The sequence below is a fragment of the Bufo bufo genome, chromosome 1 (assembly GCF_905171765.1).
Source record: "Bufo bufo chromosome 1, aBufBuf1.1, whole genome shotgun sequence".
NCBI classification, from domain to species: domain Eukaryota; kingdom Metazoa; phylum Chordata; class Amphibia; order Anura; family Bufonidae; genus Bufo; species Bufo bufo.
This window is the reverse complement of record NC_053389.1, coordinates 509,469,088-509,495,840: the sequence shown is the minus strand read 5'-3', so window position 1 is coordinate 509,495,840 and position 26,753 is coordinate 509,469,088. Positions and strand designations below refer to the sequence as shown.

Genomic DNA, 26,753 nt, shown 5'->3' with positions numbered 1-26,753 from the left:
CTGAAGGAAGAATGAACACAATCCAGTTCACATGCTGTGCATTTTTAAAGAGATTTTCCTGTCAGTCAATACATTTTACAGACATTTGCTATGTTACGCAACATGTAAATGATTCATCACAAGAAACCATATAAAAGGGTTTACACAAATCTATGCTCGCTAAGATTATGACTAAACCGGGTGACAAACTTCCATGTCTCACTTATATTTTCCAGTCAGGCAGTTTACATGATGACAACAGACAGGATAGTAATGGAAATCCAAACCATGTGGAAAATGATCGCACAAATTCTATCCACATACCTGGAAAAGGAATGGTCATGACGTACATATTTGAGGTAATGCATTTCATTGTGATTGGATGTCATATATTATTAGTATATTTAAAGGGTTTCTCCGGGCTACAGATATTGATGACCTATTGTCTGATTTATCACAGTGGCTCAGGCTGGATGATAAATATGGTGCATGGCCTATGTTGTGCTGCTGCGATACTGAAATTTTCCTCGGGATCAATAAAGTGTACCATATCGTATTAATAAATGTTTGGGCAATATGCTCTCCATAGAAAGCATGTGAAACATTTGACCAGTTATTGAAACGTTATAGAAAATTCTAGTCGCTAAGTATACATCAAGAAGTAAATGAATATAGGATAGATACAGCCCAAAACTATAGAACCATTAAAATACTGTAAAAGTAGTTTTCTGGAACTGTAATATTAATGGTCTAACCGCAGGATAGGCCATTGATATCTGATAGTGGGTGTCCAACCCCCAACACCTCAGCTGACCACCTAAATAAAGGGGCTGAGGTGGTCCAGTGAGCAATATGGCTTTTTCACAGAGGAACAGTGATATACGTACAGCAGCTCGCTCCCATTTATATCAGTCAGATATACCTCACTATTATATCGGTAATCTCTCCACTTCATATCTTCATACCCATAAGAACTTTAAAGAGTAACTGTATTTAAAGGGAACCTGTCACCGTGATTTTGTGTATAGAGCTGAGGACATGGGTTGCTAGATGGTCGCTAGCACATCCGCAATACCCAGTCCCCATAGCTCTGTGTGCTTTTATTGTGTAAAAAAACTATTTGATACATATGCAAATTAACCTGAGATGAGTCAGAGCTTGAAAATATGACTCTTCTCTGGTCACACAAGTAAGATATGACTCTTTTATGTTAATTTGCATATGTATCAAATCGGGTTTTTTTGCACAATAAAAGCACACAGAGCTATGGGGACTGGGTATTGCGGATGTGCTAGCGGCCATCTATCAACTCATGTCCTCAGCTCTATACACAAAATCCCGGTGACAGGTTCCCTTTAAGAAGAAAAAAACTTTTGATAGGTCATAGCAACCTATCAAAGGTTTTTATTGGTGGGGTCTGTATGCTAACCCCCGGCAATAGCTAGAGCAATGAGATAGAAGCATTCGCACAGACTCCTCACTGCTGAAGACATATTGGAGATGGGCTCATAGACGTCCTAATCAGCTCGTCATCAGCAGCGAGGAGACAGAACGCTCTGTGTGAGCCCTTCTTTCTCTTGCTTTAGAGATTAGTAGGGGTCTCATGCACACGACCGTATGTATTTTGTGGTCCGCAAAAAAACGGATCCGCAAAAAATATGGATGACGTCCGTGTGCATTCCGTATTTTGCGGAACGGAACAGCTGGCCCCTGATAGAACAGTACTATCCTTGTCCGTAATGCGGACAATAATAGGACATGTTCCTATTTTTTTGCGGAACAGAAATACGGACATACGGAAACGGAATGCACACGGAGTAACTTCCATTTTTTTTGTGGACCCATTGAAATGAATAGTTCCATATAAGGTCCGCAAAAATAACGGAACGGACACGGAAAGAAAATACTTTCGTGTGCATGAGACCTTAAAGATAGAACATGTCCTATTATTGTCCGCATAACGGACAAGGATAGTACTGTTCTATCAGGGGCCAGCTGTTCCACAAAAAACGGAATGCACACGGACGTCATCCGTATTTTTTGCGGATCCGTTTTTTGCGGACCCCAAAATACTAAAAAAGCCATACGGTCGTGTGCAATAGGCCTTACTCACATACTCATATACATAGCCAAAGACCAGTTTTCAGCAAATGCTTACATGTGAGTCTGACCCTCCTTATTGATGTGTGCACTTATTTTTGGAGGAGAACCATGCCATTGAATAGATCAGGATACTTGTATTATCTCCGAATAGGTATTCAACAAACCTTCTGCAGCAGAAAAGCATAACCTCATTTTAATACATGAGGATGAAAATAATAAAGCAACTAACAGTACCATGCCTTCTATCCTTCCATAACTGAGATCTAACGTGTGACCTGTTGTCTTCTTCTCAAGGAGAGAATAAATGTCTGCAAATATTATGACAACGACTGTGATGCGTGGCTTATTTTACCATTGCTTTGGGAAATGAATCTGGACTTTGTTCTTCATCGTGTGCAGCAAGTGAAGGTACATCACAAGTATAGTTCACGGAGGTGACCTGCTAACACAATTCATGCTGTTTCTTCTACTATTGTCTTATTATTTCAGGAAGCCGTACCTGCCATCACTGACTTCAAGGAAATCTTGGCTGCTCTTCGGCTATGTAATTATGATCCAGATGAAGTCATATCTCTGTTCTTTGCTATATTTGGGGATAACCTTCAAAGTAATATAAATGGACAGCAAAATGTTGAACCGATAGCTCTCCAACGGTAGGTGCTATTAAAGTCAAGCTTTTACATCTGTCTTGTAGAGGTAGACAATGAAGACTAGCATCCTGATACTATGATCACATTCATAGTGTGGAGGGTGTAGGAGATGGTTAGAATTTCAGTAATTGTGCCAAATTTATGAAAATTGTGAAAATCGCATAATATAGTTAACACAACTCACAAGGCACAACCTCAGCCGTGTTAGCCCCCCCATATCAAAATTTCTGAACAAAACATATGCAATTGGTTAGATCTTTGTTAGATCAGGTTAGATCAATTGTTGTTTGCGTTAGATCTCATACAGAAGTAGAGATATTAACAGTTATTTGCAGGGGGGGCTAACCCGTCATCAGCCCCCCCTTATCAAAAAATTGACCAAAAAATTAGCTATTTTGGAAGATATTTGTTAGATCAGGTATGATCAACTAGTTGTTTTGTTAGATCTCACATAATTACAGACTTATTAAGTGATTAATGAGGGGGGGCTAGCCCCCCCACATGCAATTTTCAGGTAAAATTTGATGCAGAGTAATAGGCCTTCATTAGATCCGGTAAGATCAAGTGGTTTCAACGTTAGATCCCATTTAATTACAGAGATATTTCACATAAAAACACAGATATTAGGTAGTATTAAATAGGGGGGTTAGCCCCCCCACATGCAATTTTCTGGTAAAATTTGATGCAGACTAATAGTCCTTTGTTAGATCCGGTAAGATCAAGTGGTTTCAACGTTAGATCTCATATAATTACAGAGATATTATGGATATTTGGTATTACGTCAGGGGGGGCTAGCCCCCCCACATGCAATTTTCTGGTAAAATTTGATGCAGACTAATAGGCCTTCGTTAGATCCGGTAAGATCAAGTGGTTTCAACGTTAAATCTCATTTAATTACAGAGATAATTCACAAAAAAACACAGATATTAGGTAGTATTAAATAGGGGGGCTAGCCCCCCCACATGCAATTTACTGGTAAAATTTGATTCAGGCTAATAGGCCTTCGTTAGATCCGGTAAGATCAAGTGGTTTCAACGTTAGATCTCATATAATTACAGAGTTATTATGGATATTTGGTATTACGTCAGAGGGGGCTAGCCCCCCACATGCAATTTTCTGGTAAAATTTGATGCAGACTAATAGGCCTTCGTTAGATCCGGTAAGATCAAGTGGTTTCAACGTTAGATCTCATTTAATTACAGACATATTTCACATAAAAACACAGATATTAGGTAGTATTAAATAGGGGGGCTAGCCCCCCCACATGCAATTTTCTGATAAAATTTGAGGCAGACTAATAGGCCTTCGTTAGATCCTGTAAGATCAAGTGGTTTCAACGTTAGATCTCATAAAATTACAGAGATAATTCACAAAAAAACACAGATATTAGGTAGTATTAAATAGGGGGGCTAGCCCCCCCACATGCAATTTTCTGGTAAAATTTGATGCAGACTAATAGGCCTTCGTTAGATCCGGTAAGATCAAGTGGTTTCAACGTTAGATCTCATATAATTACAGAGATATTTCACATAAAAATACAGATATTAGGTAGTATTAAATAGGGGGGCTAGCCCCCCCACATGCAGTTTTCTGATAAAATTTGATGCAGACTAATAGGCCTTCGTTAGATCCGGTAAGATCAAGTGGTTACAACGTTAGATCTCATATAATTACAGAGATATTATGGATATTTGGTATTACGTCAGGGGAGAATATAGCCCCCCCACATGCAATTTTCTGGTAAAATTTGATGCAGACTAATAGGCCTTCGTTAGATCTGGTAAGATCAAGTGGTTTCAACGTTAGATCTCATATAATTACAGAAATATTTCACATAAAAACACAGATATTAGGTAGTATTAAATAGGGGGGCTAGCCCCCCCACATGCAATTTTCTGGTAAAATTTGATGCAGACTAATAGGCCTTCGTTAGATCCGGTAAGATCAAGTGGTTTCAACGTTAGATCCCATTTAATTACAGAGATATTTCACATAAAAACACAGATATTAGGTAGTATTAAATAGGGGGGGTTAGCCCCCCCACATGCAATTTTCTGGTAAAATTTGATGCAGACTAATAGTCCTTTGTTAGATCCGGTAAGATCAAGTGGTTTCAACGTTAGATCTCATATAATTACAGAGATATTATGGATATTTGGTATTACGTCAGGGGGGGCTAGCCCCCCCCACATGCAATTTTCTGGTAAAATTTGATGCAGACTAATAGGCCTTCGTTAGATCCGGTAAGATCAAGTGGTTTCAACGTTAGATCTCATTTAATTACAGAGATAATTCACAAAAAAACACAGATATTAGGTAGTATTAAATAGGGGGGCTAGCCCCCCCACATGCAATTTACTGGTAAAATTTGATTCAGGCTAATAGGCCTTCGTTAGATCCGGTAAGATCAAGTGGTTTCAACGTTAGATCTCATATAATTACAGAGTTATTATGGATATTTGGTATTACGTCAGAGGGGGCTAGCCCCCCACATGCAATTTTCTGGTAAAATTTGATGCAGACTAATAGGCCTTCGTTAGATCCGGTAAGATCAAGTGGTTTCAACGTTAGATCTCATATAATTACAGAGATATTTCACATAAAAATACAGATATTAGGTAGTATTAAATAGGGGGGCTAGCCCCCCCCCACATGCAATTTTCTGATAAAATTTGATGCAGACTAATAGGCCTTCGTTAGATCCGGTAAGATCAAGTGGTTACAACGTTAGATCTCATATAATTACAGAGATATTATGGATATTTGGTATTACGTCAGGGGAGGATATAGCCCCCCCACATGCAATTTTCTGGTAAAATTTGATGCAGACTAATAGGCCTTCGTTAGATCTGGTAAGATCAAGTGGTTTCAACGTTAGATCTCATATAATTACAGAAATATTTCACATAAAAACACAGATATTAGATAGTATTAAATAGGGGGGCTAGCCCCCCCACATGCAATTTTCTGGTAAAATTTGATGCAGACTAATAGGCCTTCGTTAGATCCGGTAAGATCAAGTGGTTACAACGTTAGATCTCATATAATTGCAGAGATATTATGGATATTTGGTATTACGTCAGGGGGGGGATAGCCCCCCCACATGCAATTTTCTGGTAAAATATGATGCAGACTAATAGGCCTTCGTTAGATCCGGTAAGATCAAGTGGTTTCAACGTTAGATCTGATATAATTACAGAGATATTATGGATTTTGTTATTACATAAGGGGGGGGGCTGCCCCCCCCCCCCCCTGCAATTTTCTGGTAAAATTTGATTCAGGCTAATAGGCCTTCGTTAGATCCGGTAAGATCAAGTAGTTTCAACGTTAGATCTCATATAATATCAGAGATATTTTACATGAAAACACAGATATTAGGCAGTATTAAATAGGGGGGCTAACCCCCCCACATGCAATTTTCTGGTAAAATTTAATTCAGACTAATAGATCTGCATTAGATCCGCTAAGATCAAGTGGTTTCAACGTTAGAGCGCATATAATTATAGAGATAAAAATATTTGGTATTACGTCAGGGGGGCTAGCCCCCCACATGCAATTTTCTGGTAAAATTTGATGCAGACTAATAGGCCTTCGTTAGATCCGGTAAGATCAAGTGGTTTCAACGTTAGATCTCATTTAATTACAGAGATATTTCACATAAAAACACAGATATTAGGTAGTATTAAATAGGGGGGCTAGCCCCCCCACATGCAATTTTCTGGTAAAATTTGATTCAGGCTAATAGGCCTTCGTTAGATCCGGTAAGATCAAGTGGTTTCAACGTTAGATCTCATATAATTACAGAGATATTATGGATATTTGGTATTACATAAGGGTGGGGGCTAGCCCCCCCACATGCAATTTTGTGGTAAAATTAGATTCAGACTAATAGATCTGCATTAGATCCGGTAAGGCCTCTTTCACACTTGCGTTGTTGGGATCCGGCATGCACTTCCGTTGCCGGAGGTGCCTGCCGGATCCGTAACAACGCAAGTGTACTGAAAGCATTTGAAGACGGAACCGTCTTCCAAATGCTTTCAGTGTTACTATGGCACCCAGGACGCTATTAAAGTCCTGGTTGCCATAGTAGGAGCGGGGAGCGGGGGAGCGGTATACTTACAGTCCGTGCGGCTCCCCGGGCGCTCCAGAATGACGTCAGAGCGCCCCATGCGCATGGATCACGTGATCCATGCGCTTGGGGCGCCCTGACGTCACTCTGGAGCGCCCGGGGAGACGCACGGACGGTAAGTATGCCGCTCACCCGCTCCCCGCTACACTTACCATGGCTGTCAGGACTTTAGCGTCCCGGCAGCCATGGTAACCACTCTGAAAAAGCTAAATGTCGGCTCCGGCAATGCGCCGAAACGACGTTTAGCTTAAGGCCGGATCCGGATCAATGCCTTTCAATGGGCATTAATCCCGGATCCGGCCTTGCGGCAAGTCTTCAGGATTTTTGGCCGGAGCAAAAAGCACAGCATCCTGATCCATTCAGAATGCATTAGGATAATCCTGATCAGGATTCTTCCGGCATAGAGTCCCGACGACGGAACTCTATGCCGGAAGACAATAACGCAGGTGTGAAAGAGCCCTAAGATGAAGTGGTTTCAACGTTAGATCTCATATAATTACAGAGATTTTTCAAATGAAAACACAGATATTAGGAAGTATTAAATAGGGGGGCTAGCTCCCCCTTATCTAATTCCAAATATCCATAATATCTCTGTAATTATATGAGATCTAACATTAAAACCACTTGATCTTACTGGATCTAACGAAGGCCTATTAGCCTGAATCAAATTTTACCAGTAAATGGCATGTGGGGGGCCTAGCCAGCCTGTTTAATACTACCTAATACCTGTGTTTTTATGTGAAATATCTCTGTAATTATATGAGATCTAACGTTGAAACCACTTGATCTTACCGGATCTAACAAAGGACTATTAGCCTGAATCATATTTTACCAGAAAATTGCATGTGGGGGGGCTAGCCCCCCTATTTAATACTACTTAATATCTGTGTTTTTATGTGAAATATGTCTGTAATTAAATGAGATCTAACGTTGAAACCACTTGATCTTACCGGATCTAACGAAGGCCTATTAGTCTGCATCAAATTTTACCAGAAAATTGCATGTGGGGGGGGGGGGGGTAGCCCCCCTATTTAATACTACCTAATATCTGTATTTTTATGTGAAATATCTCTGTAATTATATGAGATCTAACGTTGAAACCACTTGATCTTACCGGATCTAACAAAGGCCTATTAGTCTGCATCAAATTTTACCAGAAAATTGCATGTGGGGGGCTAGCCCCCCCTGACGTAATACCAAATATCCATAATATTTCTGTAATTAAATGAGATCTAACGTTGAAACCACTTGATCTTACCAGATCTAATGAAGGCCTATTAGCCTGAATCATATTTTACCAGAAAATTGCATGTGGGGGGGCTAGCCCCCCTATTTAATACTACCTAATATCTGTGTTTTTATGTGAAATATGTCTGTAATTAAATGAGATCTAACGTTGAAACCACTTGATCTTACCGGATCTAACGAAGGCCTATTAGCCTGAATCAAATTTTACCAGTAAATTGCATGTGGGGGGGATAGCCCCCCTATTTAATACTACCTAATATCTGTGTTTTTATGGGAATTATCTCTGTAATTAAATGAGATCTAACGTTGAAACCACTTGATCTTACCGGATCTAACGAAGGCCTATTAGTCTGCATCAAATTTTACCAGAAAATTGCATGTGGGGGGCTAGCCCCCCCTGACGTAATACCAAATATCCATAATATCTCTGTAATTATATGAGATCTAACGTTGAAACCACTTGATCTTACCGGATCTAACAAAGGCCTATTAGTCTGCATCAAATTTTACCAGAAAATTGCATGTGGGGGGGCTAACCCCCCTATTTAATACTACCTAATATCTGTGTTTTTATGTGAAATATCTCTGTAATTAAATGAGATCTAACGTTGAAACCACTTGATCTTACCGGATCTAACGAAGGCCTATTACTCTGCATCAAATTTTACCTGAAAATTGCATGTGGGGGGGCTAGCCCCCCCTCATTAATCACTTAATAAGTCTGTAATTATGTGAGATCTAACAAAACAACTAGTTGATCATACCTGATCTAACAAATATCTTCCAAAATAGCAAATTTTTTGGTCAATTTTTTGATAAGGGGGGGCTGATGACGGGTTAGCCCCCCCTGCAAATAACTGTTAATATCTCTACTTCTGTATGAGATCTAACGCAAACAACAATTGATCTAACCTGATCTAACAAAGATCTAACCAATTGCATATGTTTTGTTAAAAAATTTTGATATGGGGGGGGCTAACACGGCTGAGGTCAAGGCACATTCTCAACAGTTTTCAAAGGACGTAAATGGTGTCAACAACATAAATGCGGAGGGACATTTACTAATCTATTTACACCACTTTTGAGATGTAAATAGGTTGCAAATTTTGTTACACACCATTTGTGAGGTAAAATTTGTGACATTTCCCCCCTCACGCCATTTTTCAGAAGTGTCGAGAAAAGGGAACATGACATGGGTGGGGAGCGGGAGGTGCCACAGGGCCACAACATTTATCTTTCTCCACACCAGTTTTTTGCCGTGAATAAAGACTTAAATCTACGGCAGCTCGGAGGCACGGTTGGAAGATGCGCCAAATGTATGAGAGGCGTGCACCGCTGCATAAATTTTGCATGTCCTCTGGCAGCACAGAGGGAATTAAGACCGGCATACAATACATCGGTCTTGATAAATGTCGCCTTTGGGGTCTACCATTTTTGTATTTGTTTAGATTTGACATATAATTTCTAAGCATTATGTGGATAGGGTATAAGTAGTTCTCATGAGACACCCCCTTTAAGGGAGTGAACACATAAAAAGTCTGGAATTACTCATGAAAACTGGTTTACAGATACTATGGCAGACCCATACAGATGAATGGAGCAGCAGACACACATGCGTAGCTGCCATTCCATGCCTATTGGGGAACACAGGCTTCCATTCTAGTGATATTATTCTTTGTTTACAGTGAAATTTCTAAAAAGGATAAAAAAATAGAAGTCTTAAACAAGAAAGTGCAGGAAAGGGAGAGCGAACTAGAAGCCTTGCACTTGAAATGCAAGCATTTAGAAGAAGAGAAGCGTCATCTCCTTCTACAAGCTGAAAACTTATATGGGAAAGTGGCCGAATTACAAAGCGATCAGGAGAAATATCTACATGAAATATCTGAAATGAAGTGCAAAAATACACAGATCACTGACAAGCTGCACAATTCCGCACCTCTGAAAAAAGACAAACTGATAAAAATGCTAAGAGAGGCCCATGAGCTCAGCACCAGCGGTGACAAGTTAAGAGTTCTTGCAACAAGTGGCCTGTCAGATATTGGCCTAAGCATTGAGCATCTGCGGAGCATGGTACTGAACCTACGCAGCTCCACCAAAGAAATAGAAGAGATTCGTTCACTCTACCAACGGGAGTCCATGGAGAGGAAGTTACTGTATAACCAGCTTCAAGAACTAAGAGGAAATATCCGGGTATTTTGTCGATGCAGACTAGATGACAAAAAGAGAGAGCACTTAGAATTCCTGTCTGATGAAGAACTTGTAGTGAATTGCAATGGATCCAAGAAGCGGTTCAGATATGATCAGGTGTTTCTGCCACAGTGCACTCAGGTACAGTGTATATACTCTTGCTAGCCCTGTGGGCATCCAGCTTTAGTGGAGTCATTTGACACAGAGCAGTTATCACAGATACAATGGTCAACAGTTACTGAATTTTCAATGGGGTCTTGTAGCATGCCCCCAGCAACCAATCTGTCTCAGACTGCACAGCTGTTCAGCTAAAGGATAACCTGGCAACAATAAGATCACTGAAACTCAGTCACAAATATATTAAGCAATTATTATATTACAGCTGACTTGGAATTTAAAGTGGCCCTGGAAAAAACCTAAGGCCCCTTTCACACGGGCGAGTTTTCCGTTTTCCATGAACGCATTGCACCCGCACTGAATCCTGACCCATTCATTTCAATGGGGCTGTGTACATGAGCAATTTTTTCACGCATCACTTGTGCATTGCGTGAAAATCGCAGCATTTCTATATTATGTGTTTTTTACGCAACGCAGGCCCCCTAGAAGTGAATGGGGCTGCGTGAAAATCGCATTGCATCTGCAAGCAAGTGCAGATGCAATTCGATTTTCACGGATCGTTGCTGAGGAGATGATGTTAATAAATAGGGATGAGCCCTGGGAACCTAATTAAAGTCCATTTACTTTATTATTTTCCATTATAACATGGTGTAGAAAGGTGCAAGGATCCGTCGTTGACGGAAGGTATGTGTCACCGAGGTTCCTGGCCTCAGTGGAGTAAGAGCCAGTTTTCATGTGTCAGCAGCAGTTGCTGTTTGACACCTAGCTATTTAGTATAGCTGTATAGCTGATCTGGGACGGCTCTTACTGGGAGTAGTCAAAGTGCTGGGTGGGTGACTACTCCCCACGTTCCAGGCCAGGTCTTGACTGGCGTATAAAAAACCCAGCTGGCAGTGTCAGCTGGGTGTGATTACCTCTCTCTGACAGAGGAGCTCTGGCAATCGCTGGATTGGGATCTGAACCATGTGCTAGGCTGGAGGCTTGAGTTTGAGAGGTCTGCTCTGTCCTGAGCTGATCGGGTGTGAACTAACACCTAGGATAACAGGTGACTGTGTTGCTGTATGAACTGTCTAGGTGTGAATGAACACTAAAACTGCAAATGGACTGTCATACAGTTTTTTTGCCTTAAAGAGGACCTTTCACCAGAGGAAAGCCTCTAAACTAACTATACAGAAGTGTAGAGCGGCGCCCAGGGATCCCGCTGCACTTACTGTTATCCCCGGGCGCCGCTCCGTTCTCCGGTTATAGCCTCCGGTATGTAAGTAGTTAGGCTCCACCCACTTGATCCTGCCGGCGTCTTCTTCTCCTATGCTGTAGCGCTGGCCAATCGCAGCGCTCAGCTCATAGCCAGGCTATGAGCTGAGTGCTGCGATTGGCCAGCGCTACAGCATAGGAGAAGAAGACGCCGGCAGGATCATATGGGTGGAGCCTAACTACTTACATACCAGAGGCTATACCGGGCGAACGGAGCGGCGCCCGGGGATAACAGTAAGTGCAGCGGGATCCCTGGGCGCCGCTCTACACTTCTGTATAGTTAGTTTAGAGGCTTTCCTCTGGTGAAAGGTCCTCTTTAAGTGTGAATAAAACACTGAAGTTTTTGAATTACAAACTGGTCTTTGCTTCTACTGCGTCCGCTTGTCCTGTCTACCAGAGCGAATCCCCACAATGGTTATAATGGAAAATAATAGCATTCCTTAATACAGAATGCTAAGTAAAATGTCCATTGAGGGTTAAAAAATAATAGAAAAATTACTCGACCTGCAAAAGGACCTGTGCTGACGTCATCGCGCTCACCACGTGGTGAGCGCAGTGACATCAGCGCAGGTTCTACTGAATGAAGATAGAAGGTTCAACAACGCAATGCAATCACAGACAAATTGTGTGCGAACTCACGCGGGTTTCCCTGAACCCGCCTGCAACATATCCGGACTGAATCCGGCACGCTCATCTGCAAGGGGCCTAAAAGTGTCCCTATGGTGTAGGCAGGTCCAAATTGACAGAAGGCAGAGAAACACAAGAAAACAGGGACATCAGAAGTAAGGGGGAAGGGGGGGGGGGGGGCAGCAATACCACAGTGCAGAACCAAATACCGCCTAAGCAGAACCAAATACCACAGTGCAGCACAATATACTGCCTCAGCAAAACCAAATACCACAGTGCAGCACAATATGGTGCCTCAGCAGAAGCAAACACCACAGTGCAGCACAATATGGTGCCTCAGCAGAACCAAACACCACAGTGCAGCACAATATACTGCCTCAGCAAAACCAAACACCACAGTGCAGCACAATATACTGCCTCAGCAGAACCAAACACCACAGTGCAGCACAATATACTGCCTCAGCAGAACCAAACACCACAGTGCAGCACAATATACTGCCTCAGCAGAACCAAACACCACAGTGCAGCACAATATACTGCCTCAGCAGAACCAAACACCACAGTGCAGCACAATATACTGCCTCAGCAGAACCAAACACCACAGTGCAGCACAATATACTGCCTCAGCAGAACCAAACACCACAGTGCAGCACAATATACTGCCTCAGCAGAACCAAACACCACAGTGCAGCACAATATACTGCCTCAGCAGAACCAAACGCCACAGTGCAGCACAATATACTGCCTCAGCAGAACCAAACACCACAGTGCAGCACAATATACTGCCTCAGCAAAACCAAATGCCACAAAATACTGCTGCCTGCATCACAGTATGAAACTTTATCATTGTCCTGAGGATGACAATACAGTTGAAATCAGAAGGGCACTGGCGTCCGCTGGCCTTAATTAATGCTGAGAGCATCAGATCTTTATGTACCTGGCTGGTGGCCATGAAGAGAGCTTTGGGGGCCCCTGGGCATTGGCCCACTGGGAAATTTCCCTTTAAGTTCTATGGCCGGTTTGCCCCCTGCAGAGAGTTGAAGAAATTAAACTAACTACCAGAAATGTTTAAAAAAAAAAAATAATACTCACCTGTTAAATCCCCTGTCGTTCCAGCGCCCATGCTCTGGTGATCCCACCAGTCAGTCTTAGTATTCCTGGAGCAGCAATGGGCCTTACATCCAAGTCACTACTGCACCCAGTCACTGGTCTCAGCGGTGAAGCTTACAGTACATGTATGTCATGTGACCTATAAGGCCAGTGAATGGCAGGGACCACTGGGACATCGATTTTGGAACGATGGGGATTTACTATGTGAGTAATGTTAGCTTTTGTTATTTTATTACATTTCTGGAAGTTATTTTAACTTCTTAACTCTCAGACAACCCTTTCTAAGAAGAACCAATGGTCACACATTAAAGAGGTCTAAACATATACGTAAATAACAGAAAATGTCAATGCGTGAGGGGAGGGAGAGTGCAAAATAACAGGTAGCCAATGAATAAGAAATCAATTACAGTCATACATAAAAACAAAAATCCGGCTAAACCACGGCTTCTCAATCGCTTCCTCCTGGAGCCTCAGCTGCAAAACCATAGTGACACCCGGCCCTTACTATCCGTTTGCATCCATATGAAAAATAGACAAGTAGAGTACCAGTTACAGTGCCCCCCAGTACCTGCTACAAATTTTCCAGTAACAGCAACTATGCCCACAGTTAGCATAACACTTTTTCCCAGTTTTTTCCCCCCTTTGTTATAAAAATAAAATAAAAATTAACTTGTACCATATTAAGAAATGGGTGATGCTACATCAGATAGTATTAATCAGGATGCATCCAGGGGGCCCAGTGAATATTAGGAAAACTATCCATGTTTAATCACGGATACTTTTCCTCAGAGAAAAAAAGACAATGGGCCAGATTTATCATTAGCTCAAGTCAGAATAATGGAGTGAAAAAGTCGCAAAAAAATGCGCAAACGCTAAAACTGCGCACAAACGCTAAAACTGCTCTGCACTATGCTCGCCAGTTTTCTTAAAGTGGGCGTGTTTTCTTATGTAAATGAATCTCTAGACAGATTTACTATTGGGACTATTTAAAAAGTCGCAAAAAAATGCGCAATTTCACTCCAGTGAGGACCATGCTTATCTTTTGAGACTTTTTAATAGAACATGCGACTTTTTCGTAAAGACGTGCGACTTTTTCGTAAAGCTGCTTACTGACGGATAAACTGCTACCGTCAAACCACATTTATTACAGTCTTAAAGGGCCGATCATAAATCTGACTTGGCTAAAACTGACTTTAGCCATATGTGAAAGTGGAGTGAGCGGTCAGAGTAATGATAAATCTTGCCCATTGTGTTCTCATGGTAAAGGCTCCTTACACAGAAATCTGGACCTAACTGACACCCAGGTCTATTCTCTGCAGACGAGTCCACCAGGAATTACTGTGCAACAGAGAAGCAGTCATGTACAGTGCTGCCCATAATTATTCATACCCCTGGCAAATTTTGACTTAGGCCTCATGCACACGGTCGTTGTTTGGGTTAACTTCAATGGGGCCGCAAAAGATGCGGACAGCACTCCGTGTGCTGTCCGCATCCGTGGCTCTGTTCCGCGGCCCCGCAAAAAAAATATAACATGTCCTATTCTTGTCCTCAAAACGGACAAGAATAGATATCAAGGCCGCCCGTTCCGTTCCGCAAATTGCGGAAGGCACACGGACAGCTTCCGTTTTTTGCGGATCCGCGGTTTGCGGACCACAAAAAACGGCACGGTCGTGTGCATGTAGCCTTAAAGTTACTTTTATTCCACCAAGTCATTTTTTTGGACAGGAAAGGACATAGGTGTCTCCCAAAAGATAATAAGACGATGTACATGAGGCATTATTGTGGGGAAAAAAAACATTTCTCAGCTTTTATTTACATTTGAGCAAAATGTGTCCAGTCTAAAATTATTCATACCCTTCTCAATAATCAATAGAAAAGCCTTTATTGGCTATTACAGCAATCAAACGCTTCCTATAATTGCAGACCAGCTTTTTGCATGTCTCCACAGGTATTTCTGCCCATTCATCTTTAGCAATAAGCTCCAAATCTTTCAGGTTGGAGGGTCTTCTTGCCATCACCCTGATCTTTAGCTCCCTCCACAGATTCTCAATTGGATTGAAGTCTGGACTCTGGCTGGGCCACTCCAAAACGTTAATGTCTGCTAACCATTTCTTCACCACTTTTGCTGTGTGTTTTGGGTCATTGTCATGCTGAAATGTCCACTGGTGCCCAAGGCCAAGTTTCTCTGCAGACTTCCTGATGTTGTTGAGAATCCTCATGTATTGCTCTTTTTTCATGGTGCTGTTTACTGTGATTTGGTTCCCTGGTCCATTGGCTAAAAAAAAACAACCCAAAGCATTAGGTTCCCACCACCATGTTTGACAGTGGGGATGGTGTTCTTTGGGTTGAAGGGTTCTCCTTTTTTACGCCAAATGAAGGAAACATCATTGTGACCAAACAATAAAATTTTTGTTTCATCTGATTATAACACAGAAGACCAGAAGTCTTCTTCTTTGTCCAGATGAGCTTTTGCAAAGGCCAAGCGAGCTTTTGTGTGCCTTATCTGGAGAAGTGGCGTCCTCCTTGGTCTCCCAGCAGTCTGCAGTGTGCAGTGTCCGTTGGATTGTCTGCCTTGAGACATTGCCACCAGCAGAGCCCAGATTCACCAGGATGGCCTTGGTGGTGATCCTTGGATTCTTTTTCACCTTTCTAACTATCCTCCTGGCCAGCACAGGTGACACTTTTGGCTTCCGACCACGTCCTCTGAGATTTTCCACAGTGCGGAACATCTTGTATTTTTTGCTCAAATGTAAATAAAAGCTGAGAAATGTTTTTCCCACAATAATGCCTCTGGTACATCGTCTTATTATCTTTTGGGAGACACCTATGTCATTTCCCGTCAAAAATTACTTGCTGGTTGAAAAAAAGTAACTTTAAGTCAAAATTTGCCAGTGGTATGAATAATTATGGGCAGCACTGTATATTGCATTCCCATTGGTATACACATGGGGAACATTTATTAAGACTGCCGTTTTACATGTCAGTCTTGATGTATCTCCCACAGGTGTCAGATGCTCCGCAAACTACACATCTCTGCAGGACTATGCTCCAGAACGGAAATCTACACCATCAAAAGGCTGTTGTAGTTTTCAGATATAATCTACGCTAATTTCCTGGTATAAAGTCTAATAAATGCAGTGGGCCAGCTATGCCCCACACTGCCCCCTTCCTGCTCTCTTTTTTGGAAAAGAGGTGAGCAGGACATAAAAGTCGCAAAATTTTGCCCAAGTGGGAATGTGCCAAGCTTGTGACTTTTTGGTGCCAGTTTTCTGGAGTGAAGGGGTTGATAAATGTCCCTCATGGTGCATAATATTAGCATTTGTTCCGTATTTGTTTTCTCCTGACATGCATGTTTTATAGGAGGATGTTTTTGAAGGAACTTTACCTATTATAAAGTCCTGTGTGGATGGTTACAACGTTTGCATCCTGGCTTATGGACAGACGGGCTCAGGAAAGACCTATACCATGATGGGAACCGAGCAAAAACCAGGCGTCAATATCAGGTAACAATCATTACTACACATAGTTATTTGTATACATGTTAGGCTACTTCACACTGGCGTTTTGTCTTTCCGTTTGCGAGATCCGTTCAGGGCTCTCACAAGCGGTCCAAAACGGATCAGTTTTGCCCTAATGCATTCTGAATGGATAAGGATCCGCTGAGAATGCATCAGTTTGCCTCTGTTCAGACTCCATTCCGCTTTGGAAGCGGACATCAAAACGCTGCTTGCGGCGTTTTGGTGTCCGACTGATGAAACGGACCCAAACGGACGTTTTGGCACACAATGTAAGTCATAGGGGACTGATCCGTTTTCTATGACACAATCTGGCACAATAAAAAACGGATCCGTCCTCCATTGACTTTCATTGGTGTTCAAGACGGATCCGTCTTGGCTATGTTAAAGATAATACAAACTGATCCGTTCTGAACGGATGCATGAGGTTGTATAATCTAAACGGATCCGTCTGTGCAGATGCATGGTGGATCCGTACCAAACGCGAATGTGAAAGTAGCCTTAGATGTGTAAATATAACCAAGATAAAAGTCTCATAAATCAACTGACTAGAAGTCAAATCAATCAAATTCAATGTGAATGTTATGTAGAGATGCATGAAAATTACAACCCATTCCTCTGTAAGAGCTGCAGTCACATCTGTTATGTTATGAGTCATTTATCTATGTGATTTTAGAATATACAGCTCAAGTTTTAGGGATATATGTCAAATTATCAACAAACATCTTCCTGTGCTGAGCTATGATAAAAACTGGTCTAAGTACACAAGAAGCGGTATTAAGTGTGTCGCGTCGGGCGCCAACACTGGGAAATATGCTGAGCCCCAGTCTCTATGTCGATATTTCTACAACACAACCGACATGGTTGACTAGTAGAGGAAGCTATAAGTGCGGGCATGGCAGATGTATTTGTTGCAGCGACATGAAAAGGAGCAGAACCTTTGAATCCACGGCAAACGGTAAGAAATTTGAGATTAAGGCTACATGCACATGACAGTTGTTTTTTGCGGTCCGCAAATAGCGTATCCGTGTTCCTGTTTTTTTCACATCCACATACGTTTCGTTTGTCCGCAAATTTTGTAGGTTGTGTTTCCGTGTGTCTTCAGGTTTTTTTTGCGGTCCGCAAAAAAACCCTGAAGGCTGTAATTCTTGAAAGCTAATATATACAGATTTCCCAGCAACCATCCGCAAAAAAAAAACGGATGTCGAAGACATATGGATGGCTTTTTTTGTGGACCCATTGAATTCAATGGGTCCGCAAAACGTTTATTGCGGACAAAAATAGGACATGCGGACGTGGAAAAGAAATGGTTGACTACACCGCAATTTTAAACGCTCAATAGAAATGCATCGGTAACCATCCGATCAGCCCAAAAAAAACGGAACGGACGCAGAGAAAAACAACTGTCGTGTGCATGTAGCCTAAGGCTTATCTAAATTGTAATACCAAATTTGCCGTGTATTTACTCACATGTGAGGTCTGCTCATTTCAGTAGGTAGGCTGCACAACAAATGAAATTAAAACCAGAGAGAGAAAACATATCTCTGACATACCCCATTTCAAGGCAAGAAACGTCTCTGCCGCCAGTCTGCACTTTGCTGTAGTACATGGAGGCGATTTTTCAGCCCTGACTGCACAAGGTATTAGAAAGGGTTACAGCTGCTCTGCTAGGTGGAGATCATCGGAGGAAGCTTCTAAACAGAGAGGCTTTCTGGATGTTCCAACTAAGTACATGTATTCCAGCAGGTCTAAATAAAGGACAGGATTTGATCTTGCAGTATAACTGATCAAATATCTGTAGCCGAATATTGCATTGTAGACTTTTCTTTGACTTGATTTTATTAGATTGTGGTAGTTTTAAAAAAAAAGAATATTATGTGTTCTGATTTTATCAGGCAGTTTCTAGTCATGTGACATCTAAACCACTATGGATTGGTGTGGGAGGCAGGGCCGGTGCAAGGATTTTTGCCGCCCTAGGCAAGATAAAAATTGCCGCCCCCCCCCCCCCCCCCTTATCAGATGATCTGCCCATATCATGACATCACATATGTTCCACCCCTTTCTCAGCTTTTAAATTAAAAGAACTGCTATGTTTCCCTTACGGTTAATCTAGCTTCTTGTAGCTGTCCCTTTTTGCAGAACGGAATTGCGGACCCGGATCCGCAATTCCGATCCTGAAAAAAATAGAACATGTCCTATTCTTGTCCGCAATAGCGGACAAGAATAGGCATATTCTCTTAGTGCCGGCAATGTGCGGTCCGCAAAATGTGGAACGCACATTGCCGCTGTCCGTGTTTTGTGGATCCGCAAAACACACACGGATGTGTGAATGGACCCTAAATGTGAGGTAAATTAGTTTCCAATGTAGTAATAATAACTAAACAATTACATAATAAACATATTGCATTGTCTACTTACCACCAGGACAATAAGATGATCTGGTCTCTGGCTGCAGTCTGGTTCTGGGGACTCCCTTGTCACTCTCTTCTCCCCCCCCCTCCCTTCCTTGTCACTCTCTTCTCCCCCCCTCCCTCCCTTGTCACTCTCTTCTCCCCCCCTCCCTCCCTTGTCACTCTCTTCTCCCCCCCTCCCTCCCTTGTCACTCTCTTCTCCCCCCCTCCCTCCCTTGTCACTCTCTTCTCCCCCCCCCTCCCTTGTCACTCTCTTCTCCCCCCCCCTCGTCACTCTCTTCTCCCCCCCCTCCCTCCCTTGTCACTCTCTTCTCCCCCCCTCCCTCCCTTGTCACTCTCTTCTCCCCCCCCCTCCCTTGTCACTCTCTTCTCCCCCCCCCTCCCTCCCTTGTCACTCTCTTCTCCCCTCCCTCCCTTGTCACTCTCTTCTCCCCTCCCTCCCTTGTCACTCTCTTCTCCCCCCCCTCCCTTGTCACTCTCTTCTCCCCCTCCCTCCCTTGTCACTCTCTTCTCCCCCCCTCCCTCCCTTGTCACTCTCTTCTCCCCTCCCTCCCTTGTCACTCTCTTCTCCCCCCCTCCCTTCCTTGTCACTCTCTTCTCCCCCCCCTCCCTTGTCACTCTCTTCTCCCCCCCTCCCTTGTCACTCTCTTCTCCCCCCCTCCCTCCCTTGTCACTCTCTTCTCCCCCCCCTCCCTTGTCACTCTCTTCTCCCCCCCTCCCTCCCTTGTCACTCTCTTCTCCCCCCCTCCCTCCCTTGTCACTCTCTTCTCCCCCCCTCCCTCCCTTGTCACTCTCTTCTCCCCCCCTCCCTCCCTTGTCACTCTCTTCTCCCCCCCTCCCTCCCTTGTCACTCTCTTCTCCCCCCCCTCCCTCCCTTGTCACTCTCTTCTCCCCCCTCCCTCCCTTGTCACTCTCTTCTCCCCTCCCTCCCTTGTCACTCTCTTCTCCCCCCCCCTCCCTCCCTCCCTTGTCACTCTCTTCTCCCCCCCTCCCTCCCTTGTCACTCTCTCCCCCCCCCCCTTCCTTGTCACTCTCTTCTCCCCCCCCTCCCTTGTCACTCTCTTCTCCCCTCCCTCCCTTGTCACTCTCTTCTCCCCCCCCCTCCCTTGTCACTCTCTTCTCCCCCCCTCCCTCCCTTGTCACTCTCTTCTCCCCCCCTCCCTCCCTTGTCACTCTCTTCTCCCCCCTCCCTCCCTTGTCACTCTCTTCTCCCCTCCCTCCCTTGTCACTCTCTTCTCCCCCCCCCCCCTCCCTCCCTTGTCACTCTCTTCTCCCCCCTCCCTCCCTTGTCACTCTCTTCTCCCCCCTCCCTCCCTTGTCACTCTCTTCTCCCCCCTCCCTCCCTTGTCACTCTCTTCTCCCCTCCCTCCCTTGTCACTCTCTTCTCCCCCCCCTCCCTCCCTTGTCACTCTCTTCTCCCCCCCTCCCTCCCTTGTCACTCTCTTCTCCCCCCCCTCCCTCCCTTGTCACTCTCTTCTCCCCCCCTCCCTCCCTCCCTTGTCACTCTCTTCTCCCCCCCTCCCTCCCTTGTCACTCTCTTCTCCCCCCTCCCTCCCTTGTCACTCTCTTCTCCCCCCCCTCCCTCCCTTGTCACTCTCTTCTCCCCCCCCCCCTCCCTCCCTTGTCACTCTCTTCTCCCCCCCCCCTCCCTCCCTTGTCACTCTCTTCTCCCCCCCCTCCCTCCCTTGTCACTCTCTTCTCCCCCCCCCTCCCTCCCTTGTCACTCTCTTCTCCCCCCCCCCCTCCCTCCCTTGTCACTCTCTTCTCCCCCCCCCCTCCCTCCCTTGTCACTCTCATTCTACCCCCCCTCCTCCCTTGTCACTCTCATTTTACACCCCCCCCCTCGTCACTCTCATTTTACACCCCCCCCTCGTCACTCTCATTTTACACCCCCCCCTCGTCACTCTCATTTTACACCCCCCCCCCCTCGTCACTCTCATTTTACACCCCCCCTCGTCACTCTCATTTTACACCCCACCCCCCCCCTCGTCACTCTCATTTTACACCCCCCCCCCTTGTCACTCTCATTTTACACCCCCCCCTTGTCACTCTCATTTTACACCCCCCCTTGTCACTCTCATTTTACACCCCCCCTTGTCACTCTCATTTTACACCCCCCCTTGTCACTCTCATTTTACACCCCCCCCCTTGTCACTCTCATTTTACACCCCCCCTTGTCACTCTCATTTTACACCCCCCCTTGTCACTCATTTTACACCCCCCCTTGTCACTCATTTTACACCCCCCCTGTCACTCATTTTACACCCCCCCCTTGTCACTCATTTTACACCCCCCCCTGTCACTCATTTTACACCCCCCCCATGTCACTCGTCACTCATTTTACACCCCACCTTGTCACTCATTTTACACCCCCCCCTTGTCACTCATTTTACCCTCCCCCCCTTGTCACTCATTTTACCCTCCCCCCCTTGTCACTCATTTTACCCTCCCCCCCTTGTCACTCATTTTACCCTCCCCCCCCTTGTCACTCATTTTACACCCCCCCCTTGTCACTCAATTTACACCCCCCCCTTGTCACTCATTTTACCCTCCCCCCCCTTGTCACTCATTTTACACCCCCCCCCCTTGTCACTCATTTTACACACACCCCCCGGTCACCTCTAGTGTAGCGTGGCCAAGCTCTGTTCGGTCCGCGGTACAGGAGCATTTGTTTCCTGTACCCGGCCGGACTGACAGGAAGTGCACACTAAGTGAGCACTTCCTGTCAGTCCGGCCGGGTACAGGAAACAAATACTCCTGTACCGCGGACCGAACAGAGCTCGGCCACGCTACACTAACAGCAGCAGTAGCACAGGGCAGACACAGCAGGCTGCGCAGCACTGAGCCGGAGATTCTTTAGAGCGGCAAGCGCTCAGGAGGCGCAGCATGAGGGGCGCCGCCGGCCGGCCGCCCGAACTTATATAACCAACTTTTTTTTTTTTTACACTGCAAAAGGGCGCCCCCTGCTAGATGGCGCCCTAGGCGACTGCCTAAGTCGCCTTACTGGTGGCGCCGGCCCTGGTGGGAGGAGTATATAAGTAACTGCTTGGTATGTGTCACTCATGTCATGATTAAGGAACGAAACATGAGGGTCCGAAACGCGTAAATTGTTTCTTGCGTATGAGGATTGGAAAGTTTTTACTGCATCAATAAAGTGTTTCCTGTTGTTTAAGAGAACTGGATTTTCTCATCGATTTTTTTCACAAAGCTCAAGTTGTGATACATTTATGGCTGTCAGGCCTAAATACTGAATGGTAATGTTCTCCTGGGAGTTCCAGTGCATCCATAATCTTAGCCATCTATTTTTGCAATAGACATTGTACAAATGTATCTGTAAAACAGTATAGCATTAGCACATTTTACATTCCTCAACTTTGAAATTCCAACACCCAGAAGGACAAGCCATAAGGTTATGCAGATCGAGGAATTAGCAGGTGTTGCTAAGGTCTGCAGATGATCACATTTTCAATCTGTGGGATGTGGATGGGGCATAAAAGCCAGATTGAAAGCAAAGTTTTTTAGCCACATGAAATTTGAAAAATCGAATCAAGTCATGTGGCATGATTGTGCGATGCCTCCTGTTCGTCAACATTCCGGTTATCACCACTTGTCTCAAACTGAAAGGGACAAAATGCTTGAACGGAGACACTTTAGTTTATCACTCTAGCAGATTGCTACTCACCTAGGCTGAGATGTCAGCACTGTTCAAGATTGCGTGTCCTGGTGGTTGGGAGTACAACTATGAACTGGAATGACAGCAATACGTGCACAAAGATGAACCTCTGTATGGACGGATCATCTGGTTAGAAGAATAGTGAGTAGTGATCCATTCTGTACTGCAAGTGAAATTAAATGTCATATCCCAATCATACGGCAGCAAAAAGTGTCTACACAAAACCATCAGAAGGCATTTGAATGACATTGTCATTCAAGTCAGACATCCAGGTAGAAGTGTTCCATTGACCTCACACCACCACAGTCAAAGGCTATCATGGTGCACAGCAATATGTCGATGGAGGTCTATTCTCTTCAGTGATGAGTCCCACTTTTGTCTCAGACTCAAAGATAGCCAGAGATTGGTCTGGAGACCATGTTGGCAATGTCATGAAAAAGCCTCCACAAAAGAACATCACATTGGTCCTACTCCTGGGATTATGGTGTGGAGTGTCATAGTGTATAGTAGCCAGACACCTCTAGTCTTCATTTCAGGTATACTCACAGCTCAGCATTACATTAATTTGGTCATGGAACCAGTGGTATGTCCATTTCTCCAAGGCATCCCAGGAGCAGTTTTTCAACAGGACAGTGCCAGGCCACGTGTTACTTGTGCTACTGTGAGCAGCCTACATGACCTAAACATGCTACCATGGCCAACAGCATCTCCAGACTTGTCTCCCATTGAGCTCATCTGGAATGTCATTGGTCGACAATTACAAAGGGAACTGCCAGTTGTGGATCTTGATGATTTGCTTGCCAAAGTGCATTTAGCTTGGCAGAACTTTTCTTAGACAACCATTAATAACCTCATTAATATCATGCCAAGACATTTAAGTGTGAGTATTTCTGTGGTGGTTCTCACAGTCAGTACTAATAAATCAAGATGTTTGAATATTTTGTTTCTATTTTTTATCATTTGCATATCATTAACATCTCTATTGATCCAGTGATTTCTGGGACTTTTCCTCCTTGGTGTTGCAATGTTGAGGAGTGTGGTTCAAAGATGAGAGGACAAGAACAATAGTAGTTGAAGATGTATATGTTTGTAATTAAAACAAGTATACCAAATATTTGCTGAGCCATGCTTACAGGGAACCTGTCGCTTTGGACATAAAGCCCTATATGTGGACATCATGGTCTAGAGCAGGGGAGCAGATTGATATGTATGTGTTGGTTGGGGGGAAAAGATTTTGTATAACCTGTAATTTAATAATTTAAACTTTTAAACCTCTTCTCTTTCTGTGCTTAGGAGTCTAGTGGGTGGTACTACTCAGTGATTGACATCCTTCCCTGTAAAAAGAAACATCTCTAGGACCAGCCACTGGACTCCTAAGCATAGAAGCACTACAGATATGAATGAATAAAATACAAGTTATTCTAAAATATGTTCCAATTAAACAATACTTCAATCTGATTAGCCCCTTCTGCTTTATAATAAGATGCAGGTATAATATGCTTTATAATATGATGTGCATCTTTCTGTGGTGGGGCCTCCCTCCCTTTTCTTCTGTATTATCTGTATGACACAGTATTGAATTGGGGTTCCTTGAGCTCACTAGAGAGGATTATTCTGAGAGCTCAGCATCCATCAATAGAGAACATATGTATATCCATTGTGTATTGCACAGTAAACATTGCTGTAATTGCACATACAGGAAACATCAACTTCTAATTTGTGAATCAGTTTATAGTAGACCCTAGTGGCAATTGACTTCCCTAAAACTCAGCTCCAGAACCTGGGCCCACCAGAGAACACCCCCTGATGGGCCTATCTGATCTTCATCACATAAAACACTTTTTCACTTCATACCACTATATAGAAATTTCATATATATATATATATAAATATATATATATATAAGAAAAAGTACCCGGCGCTGCCCATGAAGTGTCTCTCTGTTTATTGGATTTGTTCCAAGGTTACCCAGGAGGCCAATCCATGCCCTTCTGGGGGGAAATCGGTAGTAGCCCTATATACCCCAGCAGTTACCCACCGTTTATTTTTAACCTCCTAAATACCTAACAGCTAAAGTAGTAGGAGACGGAGTGATATGACAGAGCCTGCTGATAAACAACAGTGGCAGTTTTATTGCCAGGTGCATAGACAGATTTTTACCTGATCCAACTCTAGAGCAGTCAGCATACAATTGACCATGCAAGAATCACGCAGAGTTCAGATTTATGCCAGCCACCACCCACCAGTAATGATTGTCCATGGGCCTCATTTATTGTCATTGCAAATGACAGCTTCACTGGAAACTGTAATTCAAAGGATTCCGGTCAAGTCAGGAAGATCAACTAGCAGATGCCTCACCTCTTCAAGAGTTATGGCTGAAAACTTTAATATGTGCCCAAAAATCATAAGATGCAAAACTTTTCCGGTATAGAGTTCCATCCCAGGGGCTCAATACCGGAAAAAATCTGTTTTATCCACATGCATTCTTAATGGAGAGCAATCCATTCAGGATGCATCAGGATGTCTTCAGTTCAGTCACTGTACGGTTTTTGGACAAAGAAAATACTGCAGCAAAATTCCGGAACACTTGCCGGAATGCCAGATCCGGCTTTATTTTACTGCATTAATGCCGGATCCGGCCCCAAGTGTTCTGGAAAAACGGATCCGGTTTTGTGGTCTGCGCATGCAGTTTTGCGGATGACAACCGGAGAGACGGATCCGGTATTGCAAAGCATTTGTGAGATGGATCCATCTACAAATAGTATCCGTTTGCATACAAATTGCCGGATCCGGCAGGCAGTTCCGGCGACGGAACTGCCTGCCGGAATCCAACAACGCAAGTGTGAAAGTACCCTTATGTTAACTGACTATTTTTGCACAATATATTTAAAAGACAACAGTTGTAGTTGTAGTTTTCATTGGTACCATTTTGGGGTACATATGACTTTTTGACCACTTTTTATTTCACAGCTTGTATGGTTTGCATGGTAGGGCATGCAATTCTGAATTTTTATCATGGCATTTAACTTACAGTATAAATGCCATTCAGTGCGTCTTATCAAGCAAATACAAACAATCGCTTCCATAATTAATTATGCAGCGCTGCACTCAGTAGGACCAGGGAGCGGTGAGTGCAGCGCTGCTAATGCTGGTATTAATCATCGCTCCTTGGTCTTCTTTGGGTGCCACACAGTGATGTGTCCTGAGAGCATACAGTGCTACCGCTGTACGATGTCATCACTGTGCAGCTCTGCAGGAGCTAGATTTTCAGAGTAGCGCCCCTGTATGGAGCAGAAGAAATACATTTGTTTTTGTTTTTTTGTCTGATCTGAGGTCTGATGAGGATTGGGGTTCTGATCTGAGGTCTGATGAGGATTAGGGTTCTGATCTGAGGTTGATGAACATTGGGGATCTGATAAAGTTTGGAGGTCTGATTTGAGGTGTAATAAAGATTGAGGGTCTGATCTGAGGTCTGAAGAAGATTGTTGGTTTGATGAAGATTGATAGTCTGATTTGGGGAACTGATGAAGATTAAGGGTCTGATCTGAGGTCTCATGAAGATTACGGATCTGACCTGAGGTCTGATAAAAAAAAATGTTTTTCTTAGTTTCCTCTTCTAAAACCTACATGCGTTTTTAGGGTCAGGTGTGTCTTTTAGAGCAAAAATAAGGTATATGCAATATCCAATTTATATCATTTTTAGGCTTTACTACGCGTAACAAAAACACATAAAAAAAAGACTGTGTGGCA

At 43.7% G+C, this 26,753-nt stretch overlaps 1 protein-coding gene across 1 annotated transcript in view; it reads left to right on the top strand.

The window, feature by feature from the left end:
• Positions 1-26,753, top strand: part of LOC120981506 (kinesin-like protein KIN-14R) — a 101,835-nt gene that overhangs the window by 5,754 nt on the left and 69,328 nt on the right. Inside the window, exons 4-8 of the mRNA XM_040411046.1 lie at positions 216-338; positions 2,377-2,490; positions 2,572-2,735; positions 9,795-10,437; positions 16,765-16,907. Coding sequence (XP_040266980.1) covers positions 216-338; positions 2,377-2,490; positions 2,572-2,735; positions 9,795-10,437; positions 16,765-16,907 — 1,187 coding nt within the window. The remainder of the gene's footprint in view (positions 1-215; positions 339-2,376; positions 2,491-2,571; positions 2,736-9,794; positions 10,438-16,764; positions 16,908-26,753) is intronic.